General features: G+C 37.3%; 1 protein-coding gene across 1 annotated transcript in view; it reads left to right on the top strand.

The window, feature by feature from the left end:
* Window positions 1–9,814: 9,814 nt before the first annotated feature.
* LOC132365096 (endogenous retrovirus group K member 13-1 Env polyprotein-like) overlaps window positions 9,815–23,882 on the top strand; it is a 31,159-nt gene continuing 17,091 nt past the window's right edge. Inside the window, exons 1-3 of the mRNA XM_059921799.1 lie at window positions 9,815–9,867; window positions 14,907–15,123; window positions 15,576–16,914. Of these exons, the coding sequence (XP_059777782.1) occupies window positions 15,642–16,914 (1,273 nt within the window). The 5' untranslated portion in view covers window positions 9,815–9,867; window positions 14,907–15,123; window positions 15,576–15,641. The remainder of the gene's footprint in view (window positions 9,868–14,906; window positions 15,124–15,575; window positions 16,915–23,882) is intronic.

The following is a 23,882-nucleotide window of genomic DNA, read 5'->3' as shown; positions in this document are numbered from 1 at the left end:
ACTTCTTTTCTGATTTGGATTCCTTTTATTTCTTTTTCTTCTCTGATTGCTTTAGCTAAAACTTCCAAAACTATGTTGAATAATATTGGTGGGAGTGGGCAATCTTGTCTTGCTCCTGATCTTAGTGGAAATGGTTTCAGTTTTTCACCATTGAGAATGATGTTGACTGTGGGTTTGTCTTATATGGCCTTTATTATGTTGAGGTTGGTTCCCTCTATGCCTACTTTCTGGAGGGTTGTTATCATAACGGGGTGTTGAATTCTGTCGAAAGCTTTTTCTGCATCTATTGAGATGATCATAGTATTTTTCTCTTTCAGTTTGTTAATATGGCATATCACATTGCATATATTGAAGTATCCTTGAATTCCTGGTATAAACCTCACTTGATCATGGTTTATGATACTTTTAATGTGCCATTGGATTCTGTTTGTTAGTATTTTATTGAGAATTTTTGCATCCATGTTCATCAGTGATACTGGCCTGTAGTATTCTGTTTTGGTGACATGTTTGTCTAGTTGTGGTTTCAGGGTGACAGTGGCCTCGTAGAATGAGTTTGGGAGTGTTCCTCCTTCTGCTATATTTTGGAAGAGTTTGAGAAGGGTAGGTGTTATCTCTTTTTTAAATGTTTGCTTGAATTCGCCTGTGAAGCCATGTGGTCCTGGGGTTTTGTTTGTTGGAAGATTTTTAATCACAGTTTCAATTTCAGTGCTTGTGAATGGTCTGTTCATATTTTCTATTTCTTCCTGGTTCAGTCTCAGAACATTGTGCTTTTCCAAGAATGTGCCCATTTCTTCCAGGTTGTCCATTTTATTGGCATATAGTTGCTTGTAGTAATCTCCCATGATTCTCTGTATTTCTGCAGTGTTAGTTGTTACTTCTCCTGTTTCATTTCTAATTCTATTGATATTGAGTCTTCTCCGTTTTTTTCATGATGAGTCTGGTTAATGGTTTATCAATTTTGTTTATCTTCTCAAAGAAGCAGCTTTTAGTTTTATTGATCTTTGGTATCATTTCCTTCATTTCTTTTTCATTTATTTCTTAACTGATCTTTATGATTTCTTTCCTTCTGCTAACTTTGGGTTCTTTTTGTTCTTCTTTCTCTAATTGCTTTAGGTGTATGGTTAGTTTGCTTATTTGAGATGTTTCTTATTTCTTGAGGTAGGATTACATTGCTACGAACTTCCCTCTTAGAACTGCTTTTGCTGCACCCCATAGTTTTTGGGTTGTAATGTTTTCACTGTCAGTTGTTTCTAGGTATTTTTTGATTTCCTCTTTGATTTCTTCAGTGATCTCTTGGTTATTTAGTAGTGTATTGTTTAGCCTCCATCTGTGTCTATTTTTTACAGATTTTTTTCCTTTAATTGATATATAGTCTCATAGCATTATGGTCAGAAATGATATTTGATGCATTTTCAATTTTCTTAAATTTACCAAAGCTTGATTTGAGATACAAGATATGATCTATCCTGGACGATGTTCCATGAGCACTTGAGAAGAAAGTGTATTCTGTTGTTTTTGGATGGAATGTCCTATAAATAACAGTTATGTCCATCTTGTTTAATGTATCATTTAAAGCTTCTGTTTCCTTATTTATTTTCATTTTGGATGATCTGTCCATTGGTGAAAGTGGGGTGTTAAAGTCCCCTAGTATTATTGTTACTGTCAATCTTCCAGTTTATGGCTGTTAGCATTTGCCTTATGTATTGAGGTGCTCCTATGTTGAGTGCATAAATATTTACAATTGTTATATCTTCTTCTTGGATTGATCCCTTGATCATTATGTAGTGTCCTTCTTTGTGTCTTGTAATAGTCTTTATTTTAAAGTCTATTTTGTCTGATATGAGAATTGCTACTCCATCTTTCTTTTGATTTCCATTTACATGGAATATCTTTTTCCATCCCCTCACTTTCAGTCTGTATGTGTTCCTAGGTCTGAAGTGGATCCCTTGTAGAGAGCATATATACGGGTTTTGTTTTTGTATCCATTCAGCCAGTTTGTGTCTTTTGGTTGAATAATTTAATCCATTTACATTTAAGGTAGTTATTGATATGTATGTTCTTATTACCATTTTCTTAATTGTTTTGGGTTTGTTAATGTAAGTCTTTTCCTTCTCTTGTGTTTCCTGCCTAGAGAAGTTCCTTTAGCATTTGTTGTAAAGCTGGTTTGGTGGTGCTGAGTTCTCTTAGCTTTTTCTTGTCTGTAAAGGTTTTATTTTCTCCATCAAATCTGAATGAGATCCTTGCTGGTAGAGTAATCTTGGTTGTAGATTTTCCCTTTCATCACTTTAAATATGTCTTGCCACTCCCTTCTGGCATGCAGAGTTTCTGCTGAAAGATCATTTTTTAACCTTATGGGGAGTCCCTTGTATGTTATTTGTTGCTTTTCCGTTGCTGCTTTTAATATTTTTTCCTTGTATTTAATTTTTGGTAGTTTAATTAATATGTGTCTTTGCATGTTTCTCCTTGGATTTATCCTGTATGGGACTCTCTACACTTCCTGGACTTTATTGACTTTTTCCTTTCCCATTTTAGGGAAATTTTCAAGTGTAATCTCCCCAAATATTTTCTCAGTCCCTTTTTTTTCTTCTTCTTCTTCTTCTGGTACCCCTATAATTCGAATGTTGGTGTGTTTAATGTTGTCCCAGAGGTCTCTGAAACTGTCCTCAATTCTTTTCATTCTTTTTTCTTTATTCTGCTCTGAGGTAGCTATTTCCACTATTTTATCTTCCAGGTCACTTATCTGTTCTTCTGCCTCAGTTATTCTGCTATTGATTCCTTCTAGAGAATTTTTAATTTTGTTTATTGTGTTGTTCATCATTGTTTGTTTGCTCTTTACTTCCTCTAGGTCCTTGTTTAATGTTTCTTTTATTTTCTCCATTCTATTTCCAAGATTTTGGATCATCTGTACTATCATTACTCTGAATTCTTTTTCATGTAGACTGCTTATTTCCTCTTCATTTGTTTGCTCTGGTGGGTTTTTACCTTGCTCCTACATCTGCTGTGTATTTCTTTGTATTCTCACTTTTTTTTTAACTTACTGTATTTTGCGTCTCCTTTTCACAGGCTGCATATTCGTAGTTCCCGTTGTTTTTGGTGTCTTCCCCACTGTGTAAGTTTGGTTCAGAGAGTTGTGTAGGCTTCCAGGTTGAGTGGACTGGTGTCTGTGTGCTGGTGGATGAGGCTGGATCTTGTCTTTCTGGTGGGCAGGACAGCATCTGGTCTTGTGTTTTGGCGTGTCTGTGAACTTATTACAATTTTAGGCAGCCTCTCTGCTAATGGGTGGGATTGTGTTCCTGTCTTGCTAGTTGTTTGTCATGGGCTGTCCAGCACTGTAGCTTGCTGATAGTTGAGTGTAGCTGGGTCTTAGTGTTGAGACAGAGATCTCTGGGAGAGTTTTCACCATTTGATATTACATGGGTCCAGGAGGTCTCTGGTGGACCAATGTCCTGAACTCGGCTCTCCCATGTAAGAGGCTCAGGCCTGACTCCCGGCTGGAGCACCAAGACCCTGTCAGCCACACGGCTCAGAAGAAATGGGGGAAAAAAATAGAAAGGAAGACAAATAAAATAAGATAAAGTTAGTAAAAATATATATTATTAAAAATAACAAAGTAATAAAAAAGGAAGAAGGAAAGAAAGAAGAGAGCAATGAAACCAATGAACAAATCCACCAATGATAACAAGCACTGAAATTATACTAAAAAAACAAAAAACAAAAATGGACAAACAGAACCCTAGGATAAATGGTAAAATCAAAGCTTTTGGGAAGTCTGAGGTCTTCTTCCAGCATTCAGTAGGTGTTCTGTAGGAGCTGTTCCGCTTGTAGATGCATTTTTGATGTATTTGTGGGGAGGAAGGTGATCTCCACATCTTACTCCTCTGCCATCTTGAAGGTCCTCCCTTAACTTATTCTTTAATTACCAAAATATGCTGTACTCTGTTGGTTGGGTGATATTTAGTGGAAATAGGTTCATCTCTTTGTAAAAAAATTATTACTTTAGAACCCCTTAAATTGTCAACCTATTTATTGACACTATATTATACAAGTGGCAGATAGTTTTTTTATTAGAAATAATATTTGGCTTTCTTTCATTATACCATGCAATAGATGTGTAAAGCAGACCCTGATCATTAATTCCATCCAGTATTATCAGGAATTATCCACATTTATTTTGAGTTGTTTTCTCTCTCTCTCTCTCTCTCTCTCTCTCTCTCTGTCACCTATCTGTCTTTAGCCATAGTAGTGGGAGGAAGCCAATCCTTAGGACAAAACACTTTTTATCCATACTGGTCTATTCTCAAGGTGAATCCCTTAAAAAAAAAAAAATACACGTCCATTCCCCAACTCAATTGGTGCTAAAGCAGCAACACCCATGATAAAACCTGGTCTTCCACCCTCACCCTGCAGTACTGGGGCAGCACCCTGTTCCCCACAGAGCTTCTGGGTTGACCTCTGGCATCACCTTCCTTCTGTAGGGGTGAAGTGGCACTCCTCATACACAGAGACATTGGACAGACAAACTCTGATATTCTCCCCAGCCCAGGAAGAGGAGGAACCCCCACCTGGTGAAGCCTGTGGGTGGTGCTCTGCATGAAGGAGAAGGTGCATAGACAGGTGGATGGCACTCTGAGTTCTATCATGGCCCTGTGGTGGTGAAGTGTTTTCCCCCCTCTTCCTAACCAGTGCCGGGGAGACTGGGGTGGAGTCCTGTCACCTGAGTAACACACAAGTGTAGGAGACCAGTTCACTGCAGGAAATTTATGAAATAAATTGACATTTGATAAGCAGCCCACAAAAGTGAGCCAGAACATATATTTTGAATCTAAAAAAGGTTGACCACCTGCTTAGGTAAAGGATATAAACAGGAAACTTAGTCTCATAATATTCAAATTGTCCAAGATATAATCCAAAATTACTCACATACCAAAAGTTGGAAAACCTCAAATGAGAAAAGACAACAGAATTTAACACTGCGATGATACAAATGTTAGAATTATTGGACAAGAATTCTAAAGAAGATGTCATAACATTTTTCTAAATAGTAATAATATATGCAGTTAAGAATAAAAATATAGACAATATCAGTAAAAAATAGAAGGTGTAAGAACCAATAGAAATTTTGGAATTAAAAAAAAATATGATGTCTAACTTTATGGGCTAAATAACAAAATGGAAACATCAGAGGAAAGAATCAGTAAGATGAAGGTAGATTAATAGAAATGATTTAATCAGAACAATACAGAGCAAACACACAGAAAAGAACCCTGAACCTCAGGTACTTCTGGGGCAATAACAAACGATCAAATAGTTTCATCATTGTAGTCCTAGAATGAAAGGATAAAAAATGTGGGGCTGAAAATATATTGGAAGAAATAATGACTAAAAGCTTGCTAAATTTGGTGAGAGACATATCTACAGATTCAAGAAACTCCGTCAATTCCAAATAGAGTAAATCTGAAGAACTCCATGCCCAGACATATCATAGTCAAGCCTATGAAAACTAAAATAATAATTTTATTATTCACTTGTCTTATTTGGCCAGAAATAATGCTAGAAAAAGCTATAACATGACATTTAATATGCTAGAATCCCAGCAGAAAAACAAAACCATAGACAGTTTAAGCAGTCCAAACAACAAATAGCAACTGAAAAAGCTATACTTTGGGTTTTGTTGGTCAATATTTGACCCAGCTGAACAGGGCAACTAATACATGAAAAATAGTTCTTTTATTTTAGAAATCAGTTTGATATCACCACAGTTTTTTGTATTTGCTCTTATTTTCTGATAAGAAATATTACCTTTATGTTCAAAACTCCAGTTTTACTTATTCTTGTTAATCTCATTTCCTCAAATGTTATAAATACTCCCTCGTCTTTAATGTTTGAAACTCTTTTAGCACTCTGAATCCAATTAATTCACATATTTTAATGTTAGGGATGTTGTCCTACTTTAATAATTAATTTAAATAATAACTTTAATTATAGTTTTATACACACTATGGATCACTTTTAGGAATTTGTTTCTTTTTCAAACATATTTCAACTCATTGATAGTAAAGATGGGCAGCCACTAAAACTAGTCATGCTTTTTGAAATAACATGGTGAGTAAATCATGATAAGTATCAAAGAAACAAAAACCTTGAGACCTAATCAATAATAATTGCAAAAGTAAACATAATTTATTTTGATAGTAACTTTTATCAGAAATAACTACACCCTCCCCGACAAAGGATTTGGCTTTATCATGACCTTTTCAACAACTCTTTTAAATCCAATAGTTGTCTACTTCTGGCTTGAGAAATCTCAGAATTAAAGCAAAACAGGTGTCCTCTTTTATTTTATCTGGTCTCTTTTGTAGGCATCTAGAATAAAAGTTTTAGCATATACCTGAATGTCTGTGTGTGTATAGGTTGGTATCTTGGTTTCAGCCAGTGAATCCAGGAGCCCAAAATAATTCTGCAATGTTAATAACTGTTTGAGAGGAAATATTTCCAGTTTTTACACATATGACAACTTTCACATAGCCAGTTTGGTTTATCATTTATACTCTGAGATTTTTAGAAAAATACATTAATTTATGTTCAACATTATATGTTCAATATGAATTTTTAGATAATCATTATTAGTATTATTATTATATAGGTTCTAATATTCCTTTTCTTGGCCACATTTTGTGTAAGAATTTCTTCCACATCTACTCTGTAACTGAAAGTGACTTTTCTCTGATGGTGAAAATTCTCATTACCTCTCTGCTGGAGGCCTTTTTTTCCATCTAGGTAAGGAAGAGGTGTCTGAGATTATTTACTCATGGCCATCATTTTCATACACTTCTTTCATCATCAATCTTTTCTGTGATTTTTGTCATAACGTTCAGTCTCTTCATATCCTGACAGTCATCAATCTACAACCTCCTAACATTCTAATTTCTTCAGTGCTTGCTCTACTATTTTTCTCTCCACTCCAGTCCTTTTATTAGCTTCATCATCTAAGTAAATGATCCTTCTAGCATGCTGGTTCAGAGTGCTTCAATCTCTATCAGACCAAGGTCTCTCCATTTTTTTTGTTATCTACAAACATAAATGTAACCTTGATTGAAATCGTCACATCTTTGTTTCCTCTCTCTCTACAATTTTGAATGCTGAAATTTCTCTGCCTTGAAAATGAAGAATTGAAAGAAAAATAGTTCTTTTTAATACACTTTATCTGTCTCACTTCCATAACCCCATTAAGTCTGTTCTTTTAAAATCTTAATTCTAACATGCACTGTTCCTTTATTCTCCAAATCCAAAGCCTGCTTCTGATATCACTTTCCTTCACTGCCAGCCAGGATGCCAAAGGCAGCCATGTCATTTACCACACACAGCCTCCAAGAGGACAAATACATAGGCCACACCACTGTGACTGCATTGACAATCTTTTAGGATACCACTGTCTGGTTTTTTACATCTGCTCTCCAAATTGCAGTTGATGATAAAAACAAACAAACCAAAAAGAAAACCTTCAAAAACACACTGACCACATCCACTTCAAATTAATGTTATTCTCATCATTCCTCACTTAAAAAAAAAAAAAAATCATTAGTCTTTCCTTTCACCAGGTGTTCCAAATGGACTCTCAACTAACTTCCAATTCCCCTTTTCCCAGAGAAGCCAATTTTCTCCATCCTCAAAAATAATGAAATCATATGACAAGAATTATTTTACCTCCACTTATCCATTCCATAAACATATAGTGAGGAACCTGCCCTGTGCCAAGTACTAGAGATAGAAGGATATTAAGCCAGCTTTCATCTGTCACAAAGTCCATTTCTGGAAGGAGAAACACATAAACTGTAATTTTGAGTTAGTACGTTAGAAGTTATACCTGTGGTTCTTCTTTCTCTCTTTCCTAATTCTTTTTTTTTCCTTTCTCTTCATCTACTGTTTTGTTTCCTACTTAGTAGGAACAAATGTCTCTCTTCTTCCCAATGCTCTCTCCTTAAGCAACAAATATATGCCATCGTCACACAAATTCTTGCCTATTGTAAGGGCTTCCCTCCTTCACTATTTTTTTTTTTTTAAGTCTATAATCATTATTAAGTCCTAAGATGAAAATTGTCTTCCCTGGGTCTAGTTATTTCTTGACAATTTAAAAATAATTTTCCCCACTCTGAGTACAATTTGTTCATTGTAATCTTAAAATCCACCTTTTTTTTTTTTTTGTATACAGTTCTATTTGTTTTGTTTACCTCTTTACAAATTGCTAATATAGGAGATTAAAGGAAAACTACTCATTTAGCACAATAGATACATTCTCCAGATTTAATTTTTCAATTTTTTCCCCTGCTTACAAAATTTATACACACTCAAGGATAAGAAAAGAGATATGTAATGTTGAAAGTAAACAACTGTCATTAACATTTTTCTGTATAGTCTCCTAATTTTTTCCCTGTGCCAAAACAACACATACCTATTTTTTAAATCATTTTCTTTTTTCTTTTTTTTAGTTAAAATGTAGTTGATCTACAATAATAACATATTTTCAGGTGTACAACATAGTGATTCAACATTTATGTACATTGTGAATTAATCACCACAATAAGTCTAGTAACCACCTGTCATCGTTTAAAATCCATCTTATACCTCCACTACTCACTGAAGTTTGCCTTACCAATTTCCAATTCAATTATCTTTATTCTTTCTTCATCTTCCTAAAATATCTTACTTCCTGAAATTATTTCAACTATTGCTCCTAAAAGGAAAAATCTATTATCTTTCACATGTTAGTTTTAGTGTTTCTCTTCTGTGAAAACATCTTGACGCCTCCAGTCTCTCAGAATTTGTAAGTTAAATTTTATTTACCGTTTGCTCACCCTGCAATCAGAGCCAATTCATAATTGTTTACATTTTATAAAAAGTCAATAATGTGAGCAAAGAGAGTGAGAAATAAAATTTCAGACTATAATAAGTCATTGGATTTGATGTATTTGAGTTATAGGAGAAAATGAATCCAGGAAATAAATGTGAGTGGTAGTTTACTGCCTAATTGTGATGGTCCTGGAAAGCCACACAAGCTCTCTGAAGTCTAATCCCACTTGCAATTCTCCGTATTGAAGGTACCAGCCCCATATCCTACTTTGCCTTTTAGCAGAGTATTTTTGATAGTGGCAAGGGTGAACTGGACAGAGTTATCTGATAAAATGTTAAAGAAGCAGTTACTGGGACACTTTACATTTGTAATAAGTTTACTATTTATTTCATTCTGATGTTTATTACTACTTATTTGATTTTGATGAATTTTCTGTTAACACTTAGCTGGATTGTCTAGCTGTGGTGGCCCCCAAGCTGTAAGCTTATTCAGCTTTCTGCTTTGCGGAGAACTGCTTGTCTCTTTCTTGGTATGCACTCCTGACGCTGCGGTATTGAGCGTAAAAAAGGAAAATGGCTTGCGGCCAGTTTCGTTCCAGGTGCCTGCTCTGGATCTAAGAGCCCCTGGTTGTTCCCCAGAAGAAGGACGTGCTGCCCTGAGGGGGAAGTCTGTATCTCCAAAGAATGGCCCATAAGGCATGCTGACGCATAGATAGTGATGCATAGATAGTGGCGCATAGATAATGGCGCATAGATAGTGGCGACAGAATTATGTGGAAATACAAGGTTTGCTGATTTGTTGTCTGGTATTCGTTCCGTACTAAACCTATATATACATTCATGCTCTTTGAATAAACTAGCCTTGCAACCATCAGTTGTCTTGGCCCTTCTGACCCCATACTGGTGCTTTTCAGTTCCTTACCCCTCACCGCCAGGAACTTCTAGCTTTCTGCAGCCGGTCTGCGGCAAGTGGCGCCCGCACAGGGACCTGAGTGCGTGAGGCATTTCGGAAGATTTCAGGTAAGCAGAACTCTCGAGTGAGATAGTGTGGCCACAAGAAATAATTTCGTTTTTAAGACGGTAACTCGAGAAAGAGTCAGAAGTAAAATAATATGGGACAAAAGGGCTCTAAGGAGCGTGATTTATTTGCTCAGGTTTTGCTTTCAATGTTAAAAGCCCGTGGAACTAAGGTAACTACCTCACAACTTCTGGAATTTTTGCAATTAGTATATGATGCTTGTCCTTGGTTCCCTGAAGGAGGATCAGTGGACTTAGCAATTTGGACTCGTGTAGGAGATGAATTATCTAAATATCATGAAGTACATGGACGATCTTCTGTTTCAGTTTCCATTTTTAGCTTGTGGAATTTAATAAGAGATTGTTTTAATCCAATTTATGATTCAGTTCCAAAATTAACAGCTAAATCTGTAGAACATGTTGCTGCAGTAGATACTGCTCCTCCGTTGCCACCGAGGATAAAAAGTGTTAATTCACTTGATGATGATGACTTTTCTTTTGATTTAGAGGGTGAAGAAGCCAAATATGAGGCTGAAAAATATCCTGATGAAAATATTCTTCCGCGGTTACAGCAATTACATGTCTCTGTCCCTATCCCTCCTAAGCTTAGTCCTTTACAACAAGCAGTACAGGGAGCTCTTAATAGAGGGGAGGATCCTTTATTCTGCTGCCCGGTGGTGGAACGACCCAATCCTCAAAATCCACAACAAAATAATCGGGAATATCAGCCTCTCTCCTTTAAGGTTTTAAAAGATTTAAAAGCAGCCTGTGCACAATATGGGCCTACAGCCCCTTTCACTATTACTATGTTGGATACTATTGCAACAGAAGCATTGCCTCCAGCAGACTGGAAATCTATTGCTCGTGCTTGTCTCACTGGTGGCGACTATTTACTTTGGAAATCAGAATATTATGAAAAGGCTGCTGAACAAGCTGAAAGAAATACTGCACATAATGTGCTAGTAAATTATGAGATGTTGATTGGGGAAGGACAACATCAGTTATTACAGGATCAATTAGCTTTCCCTTTTGTGGCTTATGCTCAGATCAATCATATAGCTCTACATGCATGGAAACATTTACCTGCCTCCACTAGGACTGAAGACCTTGCTAAAATAAGGCAAGGGGCAGATGAACCTTATGCTGATTTTGTGGATAGATTATTACAGGCTGTTAATAGAATTATTTCTGATGGTCCTTCTGGAGCAATTATCGTCAAACAATTGGCTTTCGAAAATGCTAATAATATTTGTCAAGCAGCTATACGTCCATGGAAAAGGAAAGGAAATTTAGAGGATTATATTCGAGTTTGTTCTGATATTGGATCATCTTACTTACAGGGAGCAGCTATAGCTGCAGCCCTAACTAAGGCAGGATTTGGGCCAAATGCTAAAAGTAAAAACTGTTTTAAATGTGGGAAGCCAGGTCATTTTGCAAAAAATTGTACTGTTGATACTCCTAATATGCCTATCGTAAGTTCTGTGCCTCAAGGTAAATCTCCTCCTCCCACAATTTGTCCCCGATGCAAAAGAGGACGGCATTGGGCTAAAGAATGTCGATCAGTGACTCATAAAGATGGAACTCCCTTGTCGGGAAACTTCCGGAGGGGCCTGCTCCGGCCCCATCAAACAATTGGAGCAATGTCAATAATCCCCTCACAACCTGCTCCACCGCCTACAGCTCAGACCTTTGTTCCTCAGGGAATGGAATCTCCTCCCTTCAAAGGGCCACGCCAAATAGTGCAGGACTGGACCTCTGTGCCTCCACCCAATTCTTATTAACCTCGGATATGGGACCCCAAGCCCTTCCTACGGGAACTTTTGGGCCTTTACCCCAGGGAACGGTTGGTATAATCCTTGGAAGAAGTAGTATGTCTATGAAAGGCTTAACTATTATTCCTGGGGTGATTGATGCTGATTATGAAGGGGAATTAAAGGTTATGGTTCAAACATCAAAAGGATCTTTTCTTATCACACCCGGTATGCGAATAGCTCAGCTTCTATTAATTCCATTCATACCAGAAGGAAAAATTTTACAACATAACAAAAGAGGAACTGGGGCTTTCGGTTCCTCTGATGCAGTTTACTGGATTCAACAAATTGGTAGGGAAAGACCACAATTGGTATTAAAAATAAATGGAAGGCCTTTTTCTGGGTTATTAGATACTGGTGCTGATGTTTCTGTTATTTCGTTTATACATTGGCCAAAAAATTGGCCCGTGCACCAAACCATTACACAGTTGCAAGGTATTGGCCAATCTAATTCTCCACAACAAAGTTCGCAATACCTACATTGGCAGGATGCTGAAGGTAATCAAGGAATATTCAAACCCTACGTATTGCCCGGATTGCCAGTTAACCTTTGGGGAAGAGATATATTACAACAAATGGGAATCCTATTGCTTAGTCCCAACCCTACTGTAACTAATATATTGTTAAATCAAGGTTATGATCCTAGGAATGGTTTGGGAAAAAATCAACAGGGAAATAAATTACCCTTACAGACTGATAATAAACGGGATAAAACAGGCTTGGGTTTTTTCTAGGGGCCTTGGATTCTCCTCCACCACATGCTGACCCTATAACTTGGATTTCTGATAATCCTGTCTGGGTGGACCAATGGCCCCTTTCTAAGGAGAAATTAATGGCGGCTCATAATATAATTAGTGAACAGCTTGCTTTGGGCAGACTAGAAAAGTCTAATAGCCCTTGGAATACTCCTATATTTGTTATAAAGAAAAAATCGGGAAAATATCGTTTATTGCAAGATTTACGTGCTGTTAATCAAACTATGGTAATTATGGGAGCTCTGCAACCAGGTTTGCCTTCTCCTGCAGCCATACCTAAAAATTATATGATTATTATTATTGATCTTAAGGATTGCTTTTTTACTATTCCTCTATTTCCGGCTGATAAGTTGCGATTTGCTTTTAGCTTACCCTCTTTAAATTTTACAGAACCTATGCAACGTTATCAATGGAAAATGCTGCCTCAGGGTATGGCTAATAGTCCTACTTTATGTCAACAGTTTGTAGCTCAAGTTATTGCCCCTGTTCGTAAACAGTTCCCTCAGATATATTTTATTCATTATATGGATGACTTATTACTTGCTTATTCTGATAAACATATTTTACTTAAGGCTTATAATTCCCTTCAAAGTCATTTGTCACGATCAGGACTAGTCATTGCTGCTGACAAAGTACAGATGAACCCACCTTTCTCATATCTTGGTAAGTATATCACAAATTATAATATTACACCTCAGAAGATAGAGATACGGACTGACGTTCTTAAAACTTTAAATGATTTTCAAAAGTTATTAGGAGATATTAATTGGCTGCGACCTTCTTTAAAATTAACTACGGGTCAGTTACAGCCTCTTTTTAATATCCTAAAGGGAAGTCCTGATCCTTCTTCCCCTCGTATTTTAACTTCTGAAGCTCAACAAGCACTCAAGCTTGTAAACAAAGCAATACAATCTGCTCAGCTAACTAGAATTGAGCCTTCTTTACCTATACTATTAATAATCTGTGCTACGTCACATACCCCTACCGCCTTATTATGGCAAGAAACAGGAATTCTTGAATGGATTCATATGAAAAATACGCCTAATAAAGTCATTACACCTTATTATGAGTTAATAGCAACCCTTGTTCAGTTGGGTCGTAGAAGAAATATTCAGTTGGTAGGATATGAACCAAATTCTATTATTATACCTTATACTACTTATCAATATTCTTGGCTATTATTTGTCTCTGATTTTTGGGCTCTTGCTTTTGCTGGATATTCAGGAATTATTGATAATCATTATCCTTCTAATAAGCTCCTTCATTTTGCTACTCAACATCTATTTATTTTTCCTAAAACTATCTGTTCAACTCCTATTCTCAATGCCCCAAATGTTTTTACTGATGGTTCTGCCAATGGCATCGCTGTGGTTATTTCTGATGACTTACTTCATAAAGAACAAACAGATCATACCTCTGCCCAACGAGTCGAATTACATGCGATTTCCTTGGCTTTTCAAATCTTTTCACATTGTTATTTTAATCTCTATACAGATAGCCATTATTTGGTTACTATTTTGCGTAACATAGAAACTGCTATAATTGGCAATACTGTTGATTCTCAATTGTTTCAGACTTTCTTTCAACTACAAAAGATTATTCGTCAGCATGAGTTTCCTGTAGCCATATTACATATTCGAGCCCATTCAGGTCTCCCTGGCCCATTGTCTTTGGGAAATCAATTGGCTGACGAAAATACAAAGATTATAGGCTTAAGTTTATCTCAACCTCAGGATCTTGCTACTCAATCACATAATTTACATCATCAATCTGCTGCTATGCTTCAAAAACAATTCTCTATTTCTAGAGAAACAGCCCGATACATTGTTAAGTCCTGCTCTAAATGTTTACCCCACCTTCCTGTTCCACAATTTGGAGTCAATCCTCGGGGTTTACTCCCTCATCATCTTTGGCAAATGGATGTTACTCATATTCCCTCTTTTGGTAAATTACAATTTGTTCATGTAACTGTTGATACTTACTCTAATTTTATATGTGCTACGCCTTTGGCTGGGGAATCTACTAAATATGTAATTACTCATTTATTTCATTGTTTTGCATCTATGGGAATTCCTAAAGCTTTAAAAACAGATAATGCTCCAGGATATACGAGTAAAGCTTTTGCCAATTTTTGTGCAACTTTCCATATTTCACATAAAACAGGCATTCCCTACAATCCTCAGGGTCAAGGTATTGTAGAACGTGCCAACCAACAATTAAAAATTACATTACAAAAAATAAAAAAGGGGGAATATGATAGATCTCCTCAGATTATGCTTAATCATGCTTTATTTATTTTAAATTTTTTAACTTTAGATGCATTTAGTCACACGCCTTATGAACGATTGTTTACAGGTCTTTCGGGAACCCCTACTGAAAAAGCGCTTGTTAAATGGAAAGATCCCATGACTAACCTTTGGCATGGACCAGACCCTGTTTTAGTATGGGGCCGAGGCCATGTTTGTGTTTTCCCTAGGGAGGCAGACTCTCCGCGGTGGCTCCCGGAGCGCTTGGTTCGACATTATCATGCCATCACCAATAAACACCCTGACTCGAAGAATGCGTCGCCTGAGGCTCTCGCAATCGACCACAGCACACCCCAACCGGTTCCCCCGGCGGACGAGAAGAATGCGGCGACGGAGTAGGAGAGAACTTGTCAGGGAGGCGAGGGGAGATCGAAATCAAATTACTTGGTATCAATTGCAATGTTTAGTATTTCAAGCACGTAGGATTATGGAGGAGAGTGCTCATCCTCGCTCTCCTCTTACCTTTTTTTTTAGCCATGATAGCTGTATTGGCAGCCCCACCTATAGAGGCTAAATCTTATTGGGCTTATGTACCCGATCCTCCTTTATTACAACCTGTTACATGGTCTGAAGCTGACCTTCCAATTTTCTATAATGATTCTACTTTTGAAAGAGTGCTAGGAAATTTGCCTATTACTAATACTTCTGTTAATTACTCTAATTGGTTTAATACTCCCCCTGTTTGTTTAAGTCCTATGAGTACCAATTCTGGTTGTGTTAAGGCTGTTGCTTTAGAACATGCTATTTCTTACCAAACCACTGTAAATTCTCAATTTTTTACTCATTTACGTAAAAATTATAAAGCTGTGGGATCTAATATTTGTCTTCCTTGCAAACAGACTGTTCCTAGACGAGAAGATTTATCCACCTTTGTATTTTGGTATAAGGATAACGTTCCCATTCACATGAATGCTAGAGTAACTAAGCTTGCTTCTAATACTTCGTTGGATCATTCTCTATGCATATATCGCTTGAGGATTGAAGATACTGGACATTATTTGTGTATTGAAACTACCATAGGTAATCAAGGGACGTTATTAGCTGGACATCAAATTACGGTCGTAAAGACTGTCACAGGACTACAATTTCCTGCTTTTATGGCTTCTGAATTCCCGCAGTTTGATTTTCCTGTTTGTAATGATACATGGACTAAAGCCTCTGTCTGGTGTACTTTAGATTATGATAATGGCACCATACTAGTTTCTTCTGTCCCCGTTAATAATAACAGCCTTGTTTTTTACAAGCAATGGGAATTCTGGAAACTTGCCTTATCCTTTTCTTATAGACCGGTGATTACTTGCGTCGCTCCTCCTTATGCTTTATTGATTGGAGATTTAATTGTAGAAAACACTATGAATCCTATAGGTTATAATATTACTTGTGTTAATTGTATCTTTAGTAGTTGTGTTTTGCCCGTTAAAGGATCTACATCTGTTATGATTATGAAGCAACCTTCTTATGTAATGTTACCTGTTAATTTGTCTGAACCATGGTATCATAACACTGGCATGCAAGCCTGGCTGGAATTGACTGAAGCATTAAAACGACCAAAGAGATTTATAGGTGTTCTAATATGTGCAATCCTAGCCTTAGCAGCTTTAACTGCTACTGCGGCCACTGCTGGGATTGCTCTTTCACAAACTATTCACCAGGCTCATTATGTTAATCAGTTATCTAAAAATACTAGTGTAGCATTAGCCCTACAAAGTCATATTGATACCCAACTAAAAACGGAAGTAGATGAATTAAAAAATGTTCTAATAGGAATAGGGGATCAAGTTATGGCTTTAAAATTAAAAATGCGTTTGATTTGTCATGCCAAATATACCTGGATTTGTGTAACTCAACATTTATATAATGATTCACAATGGGATTGGGAAAAAGTAAAAATGCATATATTAAGTGTATGGACTGATGGACACATTAGCCTTGATATTCAAAAGTTAAATGCCGAAATACAAGCTATTCAAGAGGCCCACCTGGACGAAGATGGACCCCAGAATTTGATTCAAGGATTATTAGATCAACTACAAGGGCTAAATCCGATACAATGGATTCATGGAGGGCTCTCAGGCCTGATATCAATTGGTGTACTACTTTTATTGGTGATCGGTTTATTACCTTGTATTGTTAGATTTGTAATGGGGCGCTTCGCTGTCTTGCGTCAGGATGTTCATGGCTTAAAACTACATTATCAAGCTTTAAAAAATAATAAAAAAGGGGGAAATGTGGTGGCCCCCAAGCTGTAAGCTTATTCAGCTTTCTGCTTTGCGGAGAACTGCTTGTCTCTTTCTTGGTATGCACTCCTGACGCTGCGGTATTGAGCGTAAAAAAGGAAAATGGCTTGCGGCCAGTTTCGTTCCAGGTGCCTGCTCTGGATCTAAGAGCCCCTGGTTGTTCCCCAGAAGAAGGACGTGCTGCCCTGAGGGGGAAGTCTGTATCTCCAAAGAATGGCCCATAAGGCATGCTGACGCATAGATAGTGATGCATAGATAGTGATGCATAGATAGTGGCGCATAGATAATGGCGCATAGATAATGGCACATAGATAGTGGCGACAGAATTATGTGGAAATACAAGGTTTGCTGATTTGTTGTCTGGTATTCGTTCCGTACTAAACCTATATATACATTCATGCTCTTTGAATAAACTAGCCTTGCAACCATCAGTTGTCTTGGCCCTTCTGACCCCATACTGGTGCTTTTCAGTTCCTTACCCCTCACCGCCAGGAACTTCTAGCTTTCTGCAGCCGGTCTGCGGCATCTAGCGTATTCATCTCTACTGTATATGCGTATGTAGATACCTTAGACAGCTGGAATCGATTTTAGTAGACTTCAGAAATTTATACATTCAAAGCTTCCTTAAGTTAAACTAATTTAATGAGTAGAGTTGAGCATCAGGATTGAGGATGAGTCTCCTAAATCTTCATCCAGACAAAATCTGGATTGTGGAGATTACTTTCCTATGGGTTATTTCTCTAGGGGTAGATGCCTAAATGAAGGAAAAAAATTCTTTGTCTTTTATTGCAACACTTATAATTTTAAGCAACAACTTATAAAATGTGCTTCGAGAAAATTTCAGACACATCAATAATTATGCACCAGCTTTAATGAATGAATGAGAGTCAACTGTCACTTTATTTTCCTTAAGCTTAATATGTTTTAGAGCAGAGTTACTTTAGACCAGATTGAAAATGATGCTTCCATGACCTATACAAGTCTGGGTATTCACCTAATTTGGTGGAGTGAGATTATAGAAGTAATTTACTCTCTTCAATTGCAGAACTAAATCTACTGATGCCAAAGAAGACACACTATTTAACTAAAATGGCCTTTTGGAGTGGAGGAAGCATTTATCTAATTATATACAATTGACTTTTATAAATGTTTAAATTAGCCTTGACTACCACATATCTGGGCAATAATCCATCCTATATTCTGAGTGACTGAAGACTGCTTACTGAGAAACAAAATGATAGTTTTATCCTGGCAAAATTAGCAAAATAATGCCATACAATGTTCTCAGATGATGTCACTATAATGCTGTTAAGTTCAAATTATCCTCGTTTTAACAATATCCTTTGGGAGTGGGAAGAAAGGGGTCACAAAGATTTCCTTAGGAAACTCTGAGCTGAGTTATCAGGACCTGAAATAGATACAGGTTTGGAGATATAAAACATGCCATGGCTTCTATAACAGGGTAAATAGAAGCATTTTTCTTTTTTTTTTTTTAATCTGTCATCAATTTTATACACATCAGTGTATACACGTCAATCCCAATCGCCCAATTCAGCACACCACCATCCCCACCACACTGCAGTTTTCCCCCCTTGGTGTCCGTACGTTTGTTCTCTACATCTGTGTCTCAACTTCTGCCCTGCAAACCGGTTCATCTGTACCATTTTTCTAGGTTCCACATACATGCATTAATATACGATATTAGTTTTTCTCTTTTTGACTTACTTCACTCTGTATGACAGTCTCTAGATCCATCCACGTCTCAACAAATGACTCAATTTCGTTTCTTTTTATGGCTGAGTAATATTCCATTGTATATATGTACCACAACTTCTTTATCCATTCATCTGTCAATGGGCATTTAGGTTGCTTCCATGACCTGGCTATTGTAAATAGTGCTGCAATGAACATTGGGGTGCATGTGTCTTTTTCAATTACGGTTTTCTCTGGATATATGCCCAATGGTGGGATTGCTGGATCATATGGCAATTCTATTTTTACTTTTTTAAGAGTTTTCTAAGAGTTTAAAGAGTTTCTAAGAGTCTTTTTCTAAGAGTTTTATAGTGTCCAGTCTTACATTTAGGTCTCGAATCCATTTTGAGTTTATTTTTGTGTATGGTGTTAGGGGGTGTTCTAATTTCATTCTCTTACATGTAGCTGTCCAGTTTTCCCAGCATCACTTATTGAAGAGACTGTCTTTTCTCCATTGTATATCTTTGCCTCTTTTGTCATAGATTAGTTGACCATAGGTGTGTGGGTTTATCTCTGGGTTTTCTATCTTCTTCCATTGATCTATGTTTCTATTTTTGTGCCAGTACCATATTGTCTTGATTACTGGAGCTTTGTAGTATAGTCTGAAGTCAGGGAGTCTGATTCCTCCAGCTCCATTTTTTCCCTCAAGACTGCTTTGGCTATTCGGGATCTTTTGTGTCTCCATACAAATTTTAAGATGATTTGTTCTAGTTCCCTAAAAAATGCCATTGGTAATTTGATAGGGATTGCATTAAATCTGTAGATTGCTTTGGGTAGTATAGTCATTTTCACAATGTTGATTCTTCCAATCCAAGAACATGGTATATCTCTCCATCTTTTGGTATCATCTTTAACTTCTTTCATCAGTGTCTTATAGTTTTCTGCAGACAGGTCTTTTGTCTCCCTAGGTAGGTTTATTCCTAAGTATTTTATTCTTTTTGTTGCAATGGTAAATGGGAGTGTTTCCATAATTTCTCTTTCACATTTTTCATCATTAGTGTATAGGAATGCAAGAGATTTCTGTGCATTAATTTTGTATCCTGCAACTTTACCAAATTCATTGATTAGCTCTAGTAGTTTTCTGGTGGCATCTTTAGGATTCTCTATGTATAGTATCATGTCATCTGCAAACAGTGACAGTTTTACTCTTCTTTTCCAATTTGTATTCCTTTTATTTCTTTTTCTTCTCTGATTGCCGTGGCTAGGACTTCCAAAACTATGTTGAATAATAGTGGTGACAGTGGACATCCTTGTCTCGTTCCTGATCTTAGGGGAAATGCTTTCAGTTTTTCACCATTGAGAATGATGTTTGCTGTGGGTTTATCGTATATGGCCTTTATTATGTTGAGGTAGGTTCCCTCTATGCCCACTTTCTGGAGAGTTTTTATCATAAATGGGTGTTGAATTTTGTCGAAAGCTTTTTCTGCATCTATTGAGACGATCATGTGGTTTTTATTCTTCAATTTGTTAATATGGTGTATCACATTGATTGATTTGCGTATATTGAAAAATCCTTGCATCCCTGGGCTAAATCCCACTTGATAGTGGTGTATGATCCTTTTCATGTGTTGTTGGATTCTGTTTGCTAGTATTTTGTTGAGGATGTTTGCATCTATATTCATCAGTGATATTGCTTTGTAATGTTCTTTTTTTGTAGTATCTTTGTCTGGTTTTGGTATCAGGGTGATGGTGACCTCATAGAATGTGTTTGGGAGTGTTCCTTCCTCTGCAATTTTTTGGAAGAGTTTGAGAAGGATGGGTGTTAGCTCTTCTCTAAATGTTTGATAGAATTCACCTGTGAAGCCATCTGGTCCTGGACTTTTGTTTGTTGGAAGATTTTGAATCACAGTTTCAATTTCATTACTTGTGATTGGTCTGTTCATATTTTCTGTTTCTTCCTGGTTCAGTCTTGGAAGGTTATACCTTTCTAAGAATTTGTCCATTTCTTCCCAGTTGTCCATTTTATTGGCATAGAGTTGCTTGTAGTAGTCTCTTAGGATGCTTTGTATTTCTGCAGTGTCTGTTGTAACTTCTCCTTTTTCATTTCTGATTTTATTCACTTGAGTCCTCTCCCTCTTTTTCTTGATGAGTCTGGCTAATGGCTTATCAATTTTGTTTATCTTCTCAAAGAACCAGCTTTTAGTTTTATTGATCTTTGCTATTGTTTTCTTTGTTTCTATTTCATTTATTTCCGCTCTGATCTTTATGATTTCTTTCCTTCTGCTAACTTTGGGTTTTGTTTGTTCTTCTTTCTCTAGTTCCTTTAGGTGAAAGGTTAGATTGTTTACTTGAGATTTTTCTTGTTTCTTTAAGTAGGCTTGTATAGCTATAAACTTCCCTCTTAGAACTGCTTTTGCTGCATCCCATAGGTTTTGGATTGTCGTGTTTTCATTGTCATTTGTCTCTAGGTATTTTTTGATTTCCTCTTTGATTTCTTCAGTGATCTCTTGGTTATTTAGTAACGTATTGTTTAGCCTCCATGTGTTTGTGCTTTATACGTTTTTTTTCCCTGTAATTCATTTCTAATCTCATAGCATTGTGGTCAGAAAAGACGCTGGATATGATTTCAATTTATTAAATTTACTGAGGCTTGACTTGTTACCCAAGATGTGATCTATCCTGGAGAATGTTCAGTGTGCACTTGAGAAGAAAGTGTAATCTGCTGTTTTTGGATGGAATGTCCTCTAAATATCAATTAAATCTATCTGGTCTATTGTGTCATTTAAAGCTTCTGTTTCCTTATTTATTTTCTTTTTGGATGATCTGTCCATCAGTGTAAGTGAGGTGTTAAAGTCCCCCACTATTGTGTTACTGTCGATTTCCTCTTTTGTAGCTGTTAGCAGTTGCCTTATGTATTGAGGTGCTCCTATGTTGGGTGCGTATATATTTATAATTGTTATATCTTCTTCTTGGATTGATCCCTTGATCATTAGGTAGTGTCCTTCATTGTCTCTTGTAACATTCTTTATTTTAAAGTCTATTTTATCTGATATGAGTATATCTACTCCAGCTTTCTTTTGATTTCCATTTGCATGGAATATCTTTTTCCATCCCCTCACTTTCAGTCTGTATGTGTCCCTTGGTCTGAAGTGGGTCTCTTAGAGGCAACATATAGATGGGTCTTGTTTTTGTATCCATTCAGCAAGCCTGTGTCTTTTGGTTGGAGCATTTAATCCATTCACGTTTAAGGTAATTATCGATATGTATGTTCCTATGAGCATTTTCTTAATTGTTTTGGGTTTGTTTTTGTAGGTCCTTTTCTTCTCTTGTGTTTCCCACTTAGAGAAGTTCCTTTAGCACTTGTTGTAGAGCTGGTTTGGTGGTGCTGAATTCTCTTAGCTTTGGCTTGTCTGTAAAGCTTTTGATTTCTCCATCTAATCTAAATGAGATCCGTGCTGGGTAGAGTCATCTTGATAGTAGGTTCTTCCCTTTCATCACTTTAAGTATATCATGCCACTCCCTTCTGGCTTGTAGAATTTCTGCTGAGAAATCAGCTGTTAACCTTATGGGAGTTCCCTTGTATGTTATTTGTCATTTTTCCCTTGCTGCTTTCAATAATTGTTCTTTGTCTGTCATTTTTGCCAATTTGATTACTATGTGTCTCGACATGTTTCTCCTTGGGTTTATCCTGTATGGGACTCTCTGCACTTCCTGGACTTGGGTGGCTATATCCTTTCCCATGTTAGGGAAGTTTTTGACTATAATCTCTTCAACTATTTTCTCGGGTCCCTTCTCTCTCTCTTCTCCTTCTGGGACCCCTATAATGCGAATGTTGTTGCATTTAATGTTGTCCCAGAGGTCTCTTAGGCTGTCTTCATTTCTTTTCATTCTTTTTTCTTTAGTCTGTTCCACAGCAGTGAATTCCACCATTCTGTCTTCCAGGTCACTTATCCGTTCTGCCTCAGTTATTCTGCTATTGAATCCTTCTAGTTTAGTTTTCATTTCAGTTATTGTATTGTTCATCTCTGTTTGTTCTTTAATTCTTCTAGGTCTTTGTTAAACATTTCTTGCATCTTCTCGATCTTTGCCTCCATTCTTATTCCAAGGTCCTGGATCATCTTCACTGTCATTATTCTGAATTCTTTTTCTGGAAGGTTGCCTAGCTCCACTTCATTTAGTTGTTTTTCTGGGGTTTTATCTTATTCCTTCATCTGGTATATAGCCCTTTGTCTTTTCATCTTGTCTATCTTTCTGTGAGTGTGGTTTTTGTTACACAAGCTGCAGGATTGTAGTTTTTCTTGCTTCTGCTGTCTGCCCTCTGGTGGTTGAGGCTATCTAAGAGGCTTGATGGGAGGCTCTGTTGGTGGGTAGAGCTGACTGTTGCTGTGGTGGTCAGAGCTCAGTAAAACTTTAATCCACTTGACTGTTGATGGGTGGGGCTGGATTTCCTCCCTGTTGGTTGTTTTGCCTGAGGCAACCCAACACTGGAGCCTACCTGGGCTCTTTGGTGGGGCTAATGACAGACTCTGGGAGGGCTCATGCCAAGGAGTACTTCCCAGAACTTCTGTTGCTAGTGTCCTTGTCCCCATGGTGAAACAGAGCCAACCCCCACCTCTGCAGGAGACCTTCCAACACTAGCAGGTAGGTCTGGTTCAGTCTCTCCTGGGGTCACTGCTCCTTCTCCTGGGTCCCGATGTACACACTATTTTGTGTGTGCCCTCCAAGAGTGGGGTCTCTCTTTCCCCCAGTCCTGTCAAAGTCCTGCAATCAATTCCCACTAGTCTTCAAAGTCTGATTCTCTATGAATTCCTCCTCCCGTTGCCAGACCCCCAGGTTGGGAAGCCTGACGTGGGGCTCAGAACCTTCATTCCAGTGGGTGAACTTCTGTGGTATAAGTGTTCACCAGTCTGTGAGTCACCCACCCACCAGTTATGGGATTTGATTTTACTCTGATTGTGCCCCTCCTACCATCTCATTGTGGCTTCTCCTTTGTCTTTGGATGTGGGGTATCTTTTTTGGTGAGTTCCAGTGTTTTCCTGTTGATGATTGTCCAGCAGCTAGTTGTGATTCTGGTGTTCTCGCAAGAGAGAGGGAGTGAGAACCTGTCCTTCTACTCCGCCATCTTGGTTCCTCCCTCTAATAGCATTTTTCTGTATCAGTGACTGACAGAATAATTTACTTGAGTTTAAGTCTTAGAAAGTTCCATCTACATTTTAT

The sequence above is a fragment of the Balaenoptera ricei genome, chromosome 4 (genome assembly GCF_028023285.1).
Source record: "Balaenoptera ricei isolate mBalRic1 chromosome 4, mBalRic1.hap2, whole genome shotgun sequence".
Classification (NCBI taxonomy): Eukaryota; Metazoa; Chordata; class Mammalia; order Artiodactyla; family Balaenopteridae; genus Balaenoptera; species Balaenoptera ricei.
This window is presented reverse-complemented; position numbering and strand designations above follow the sequence as displayed.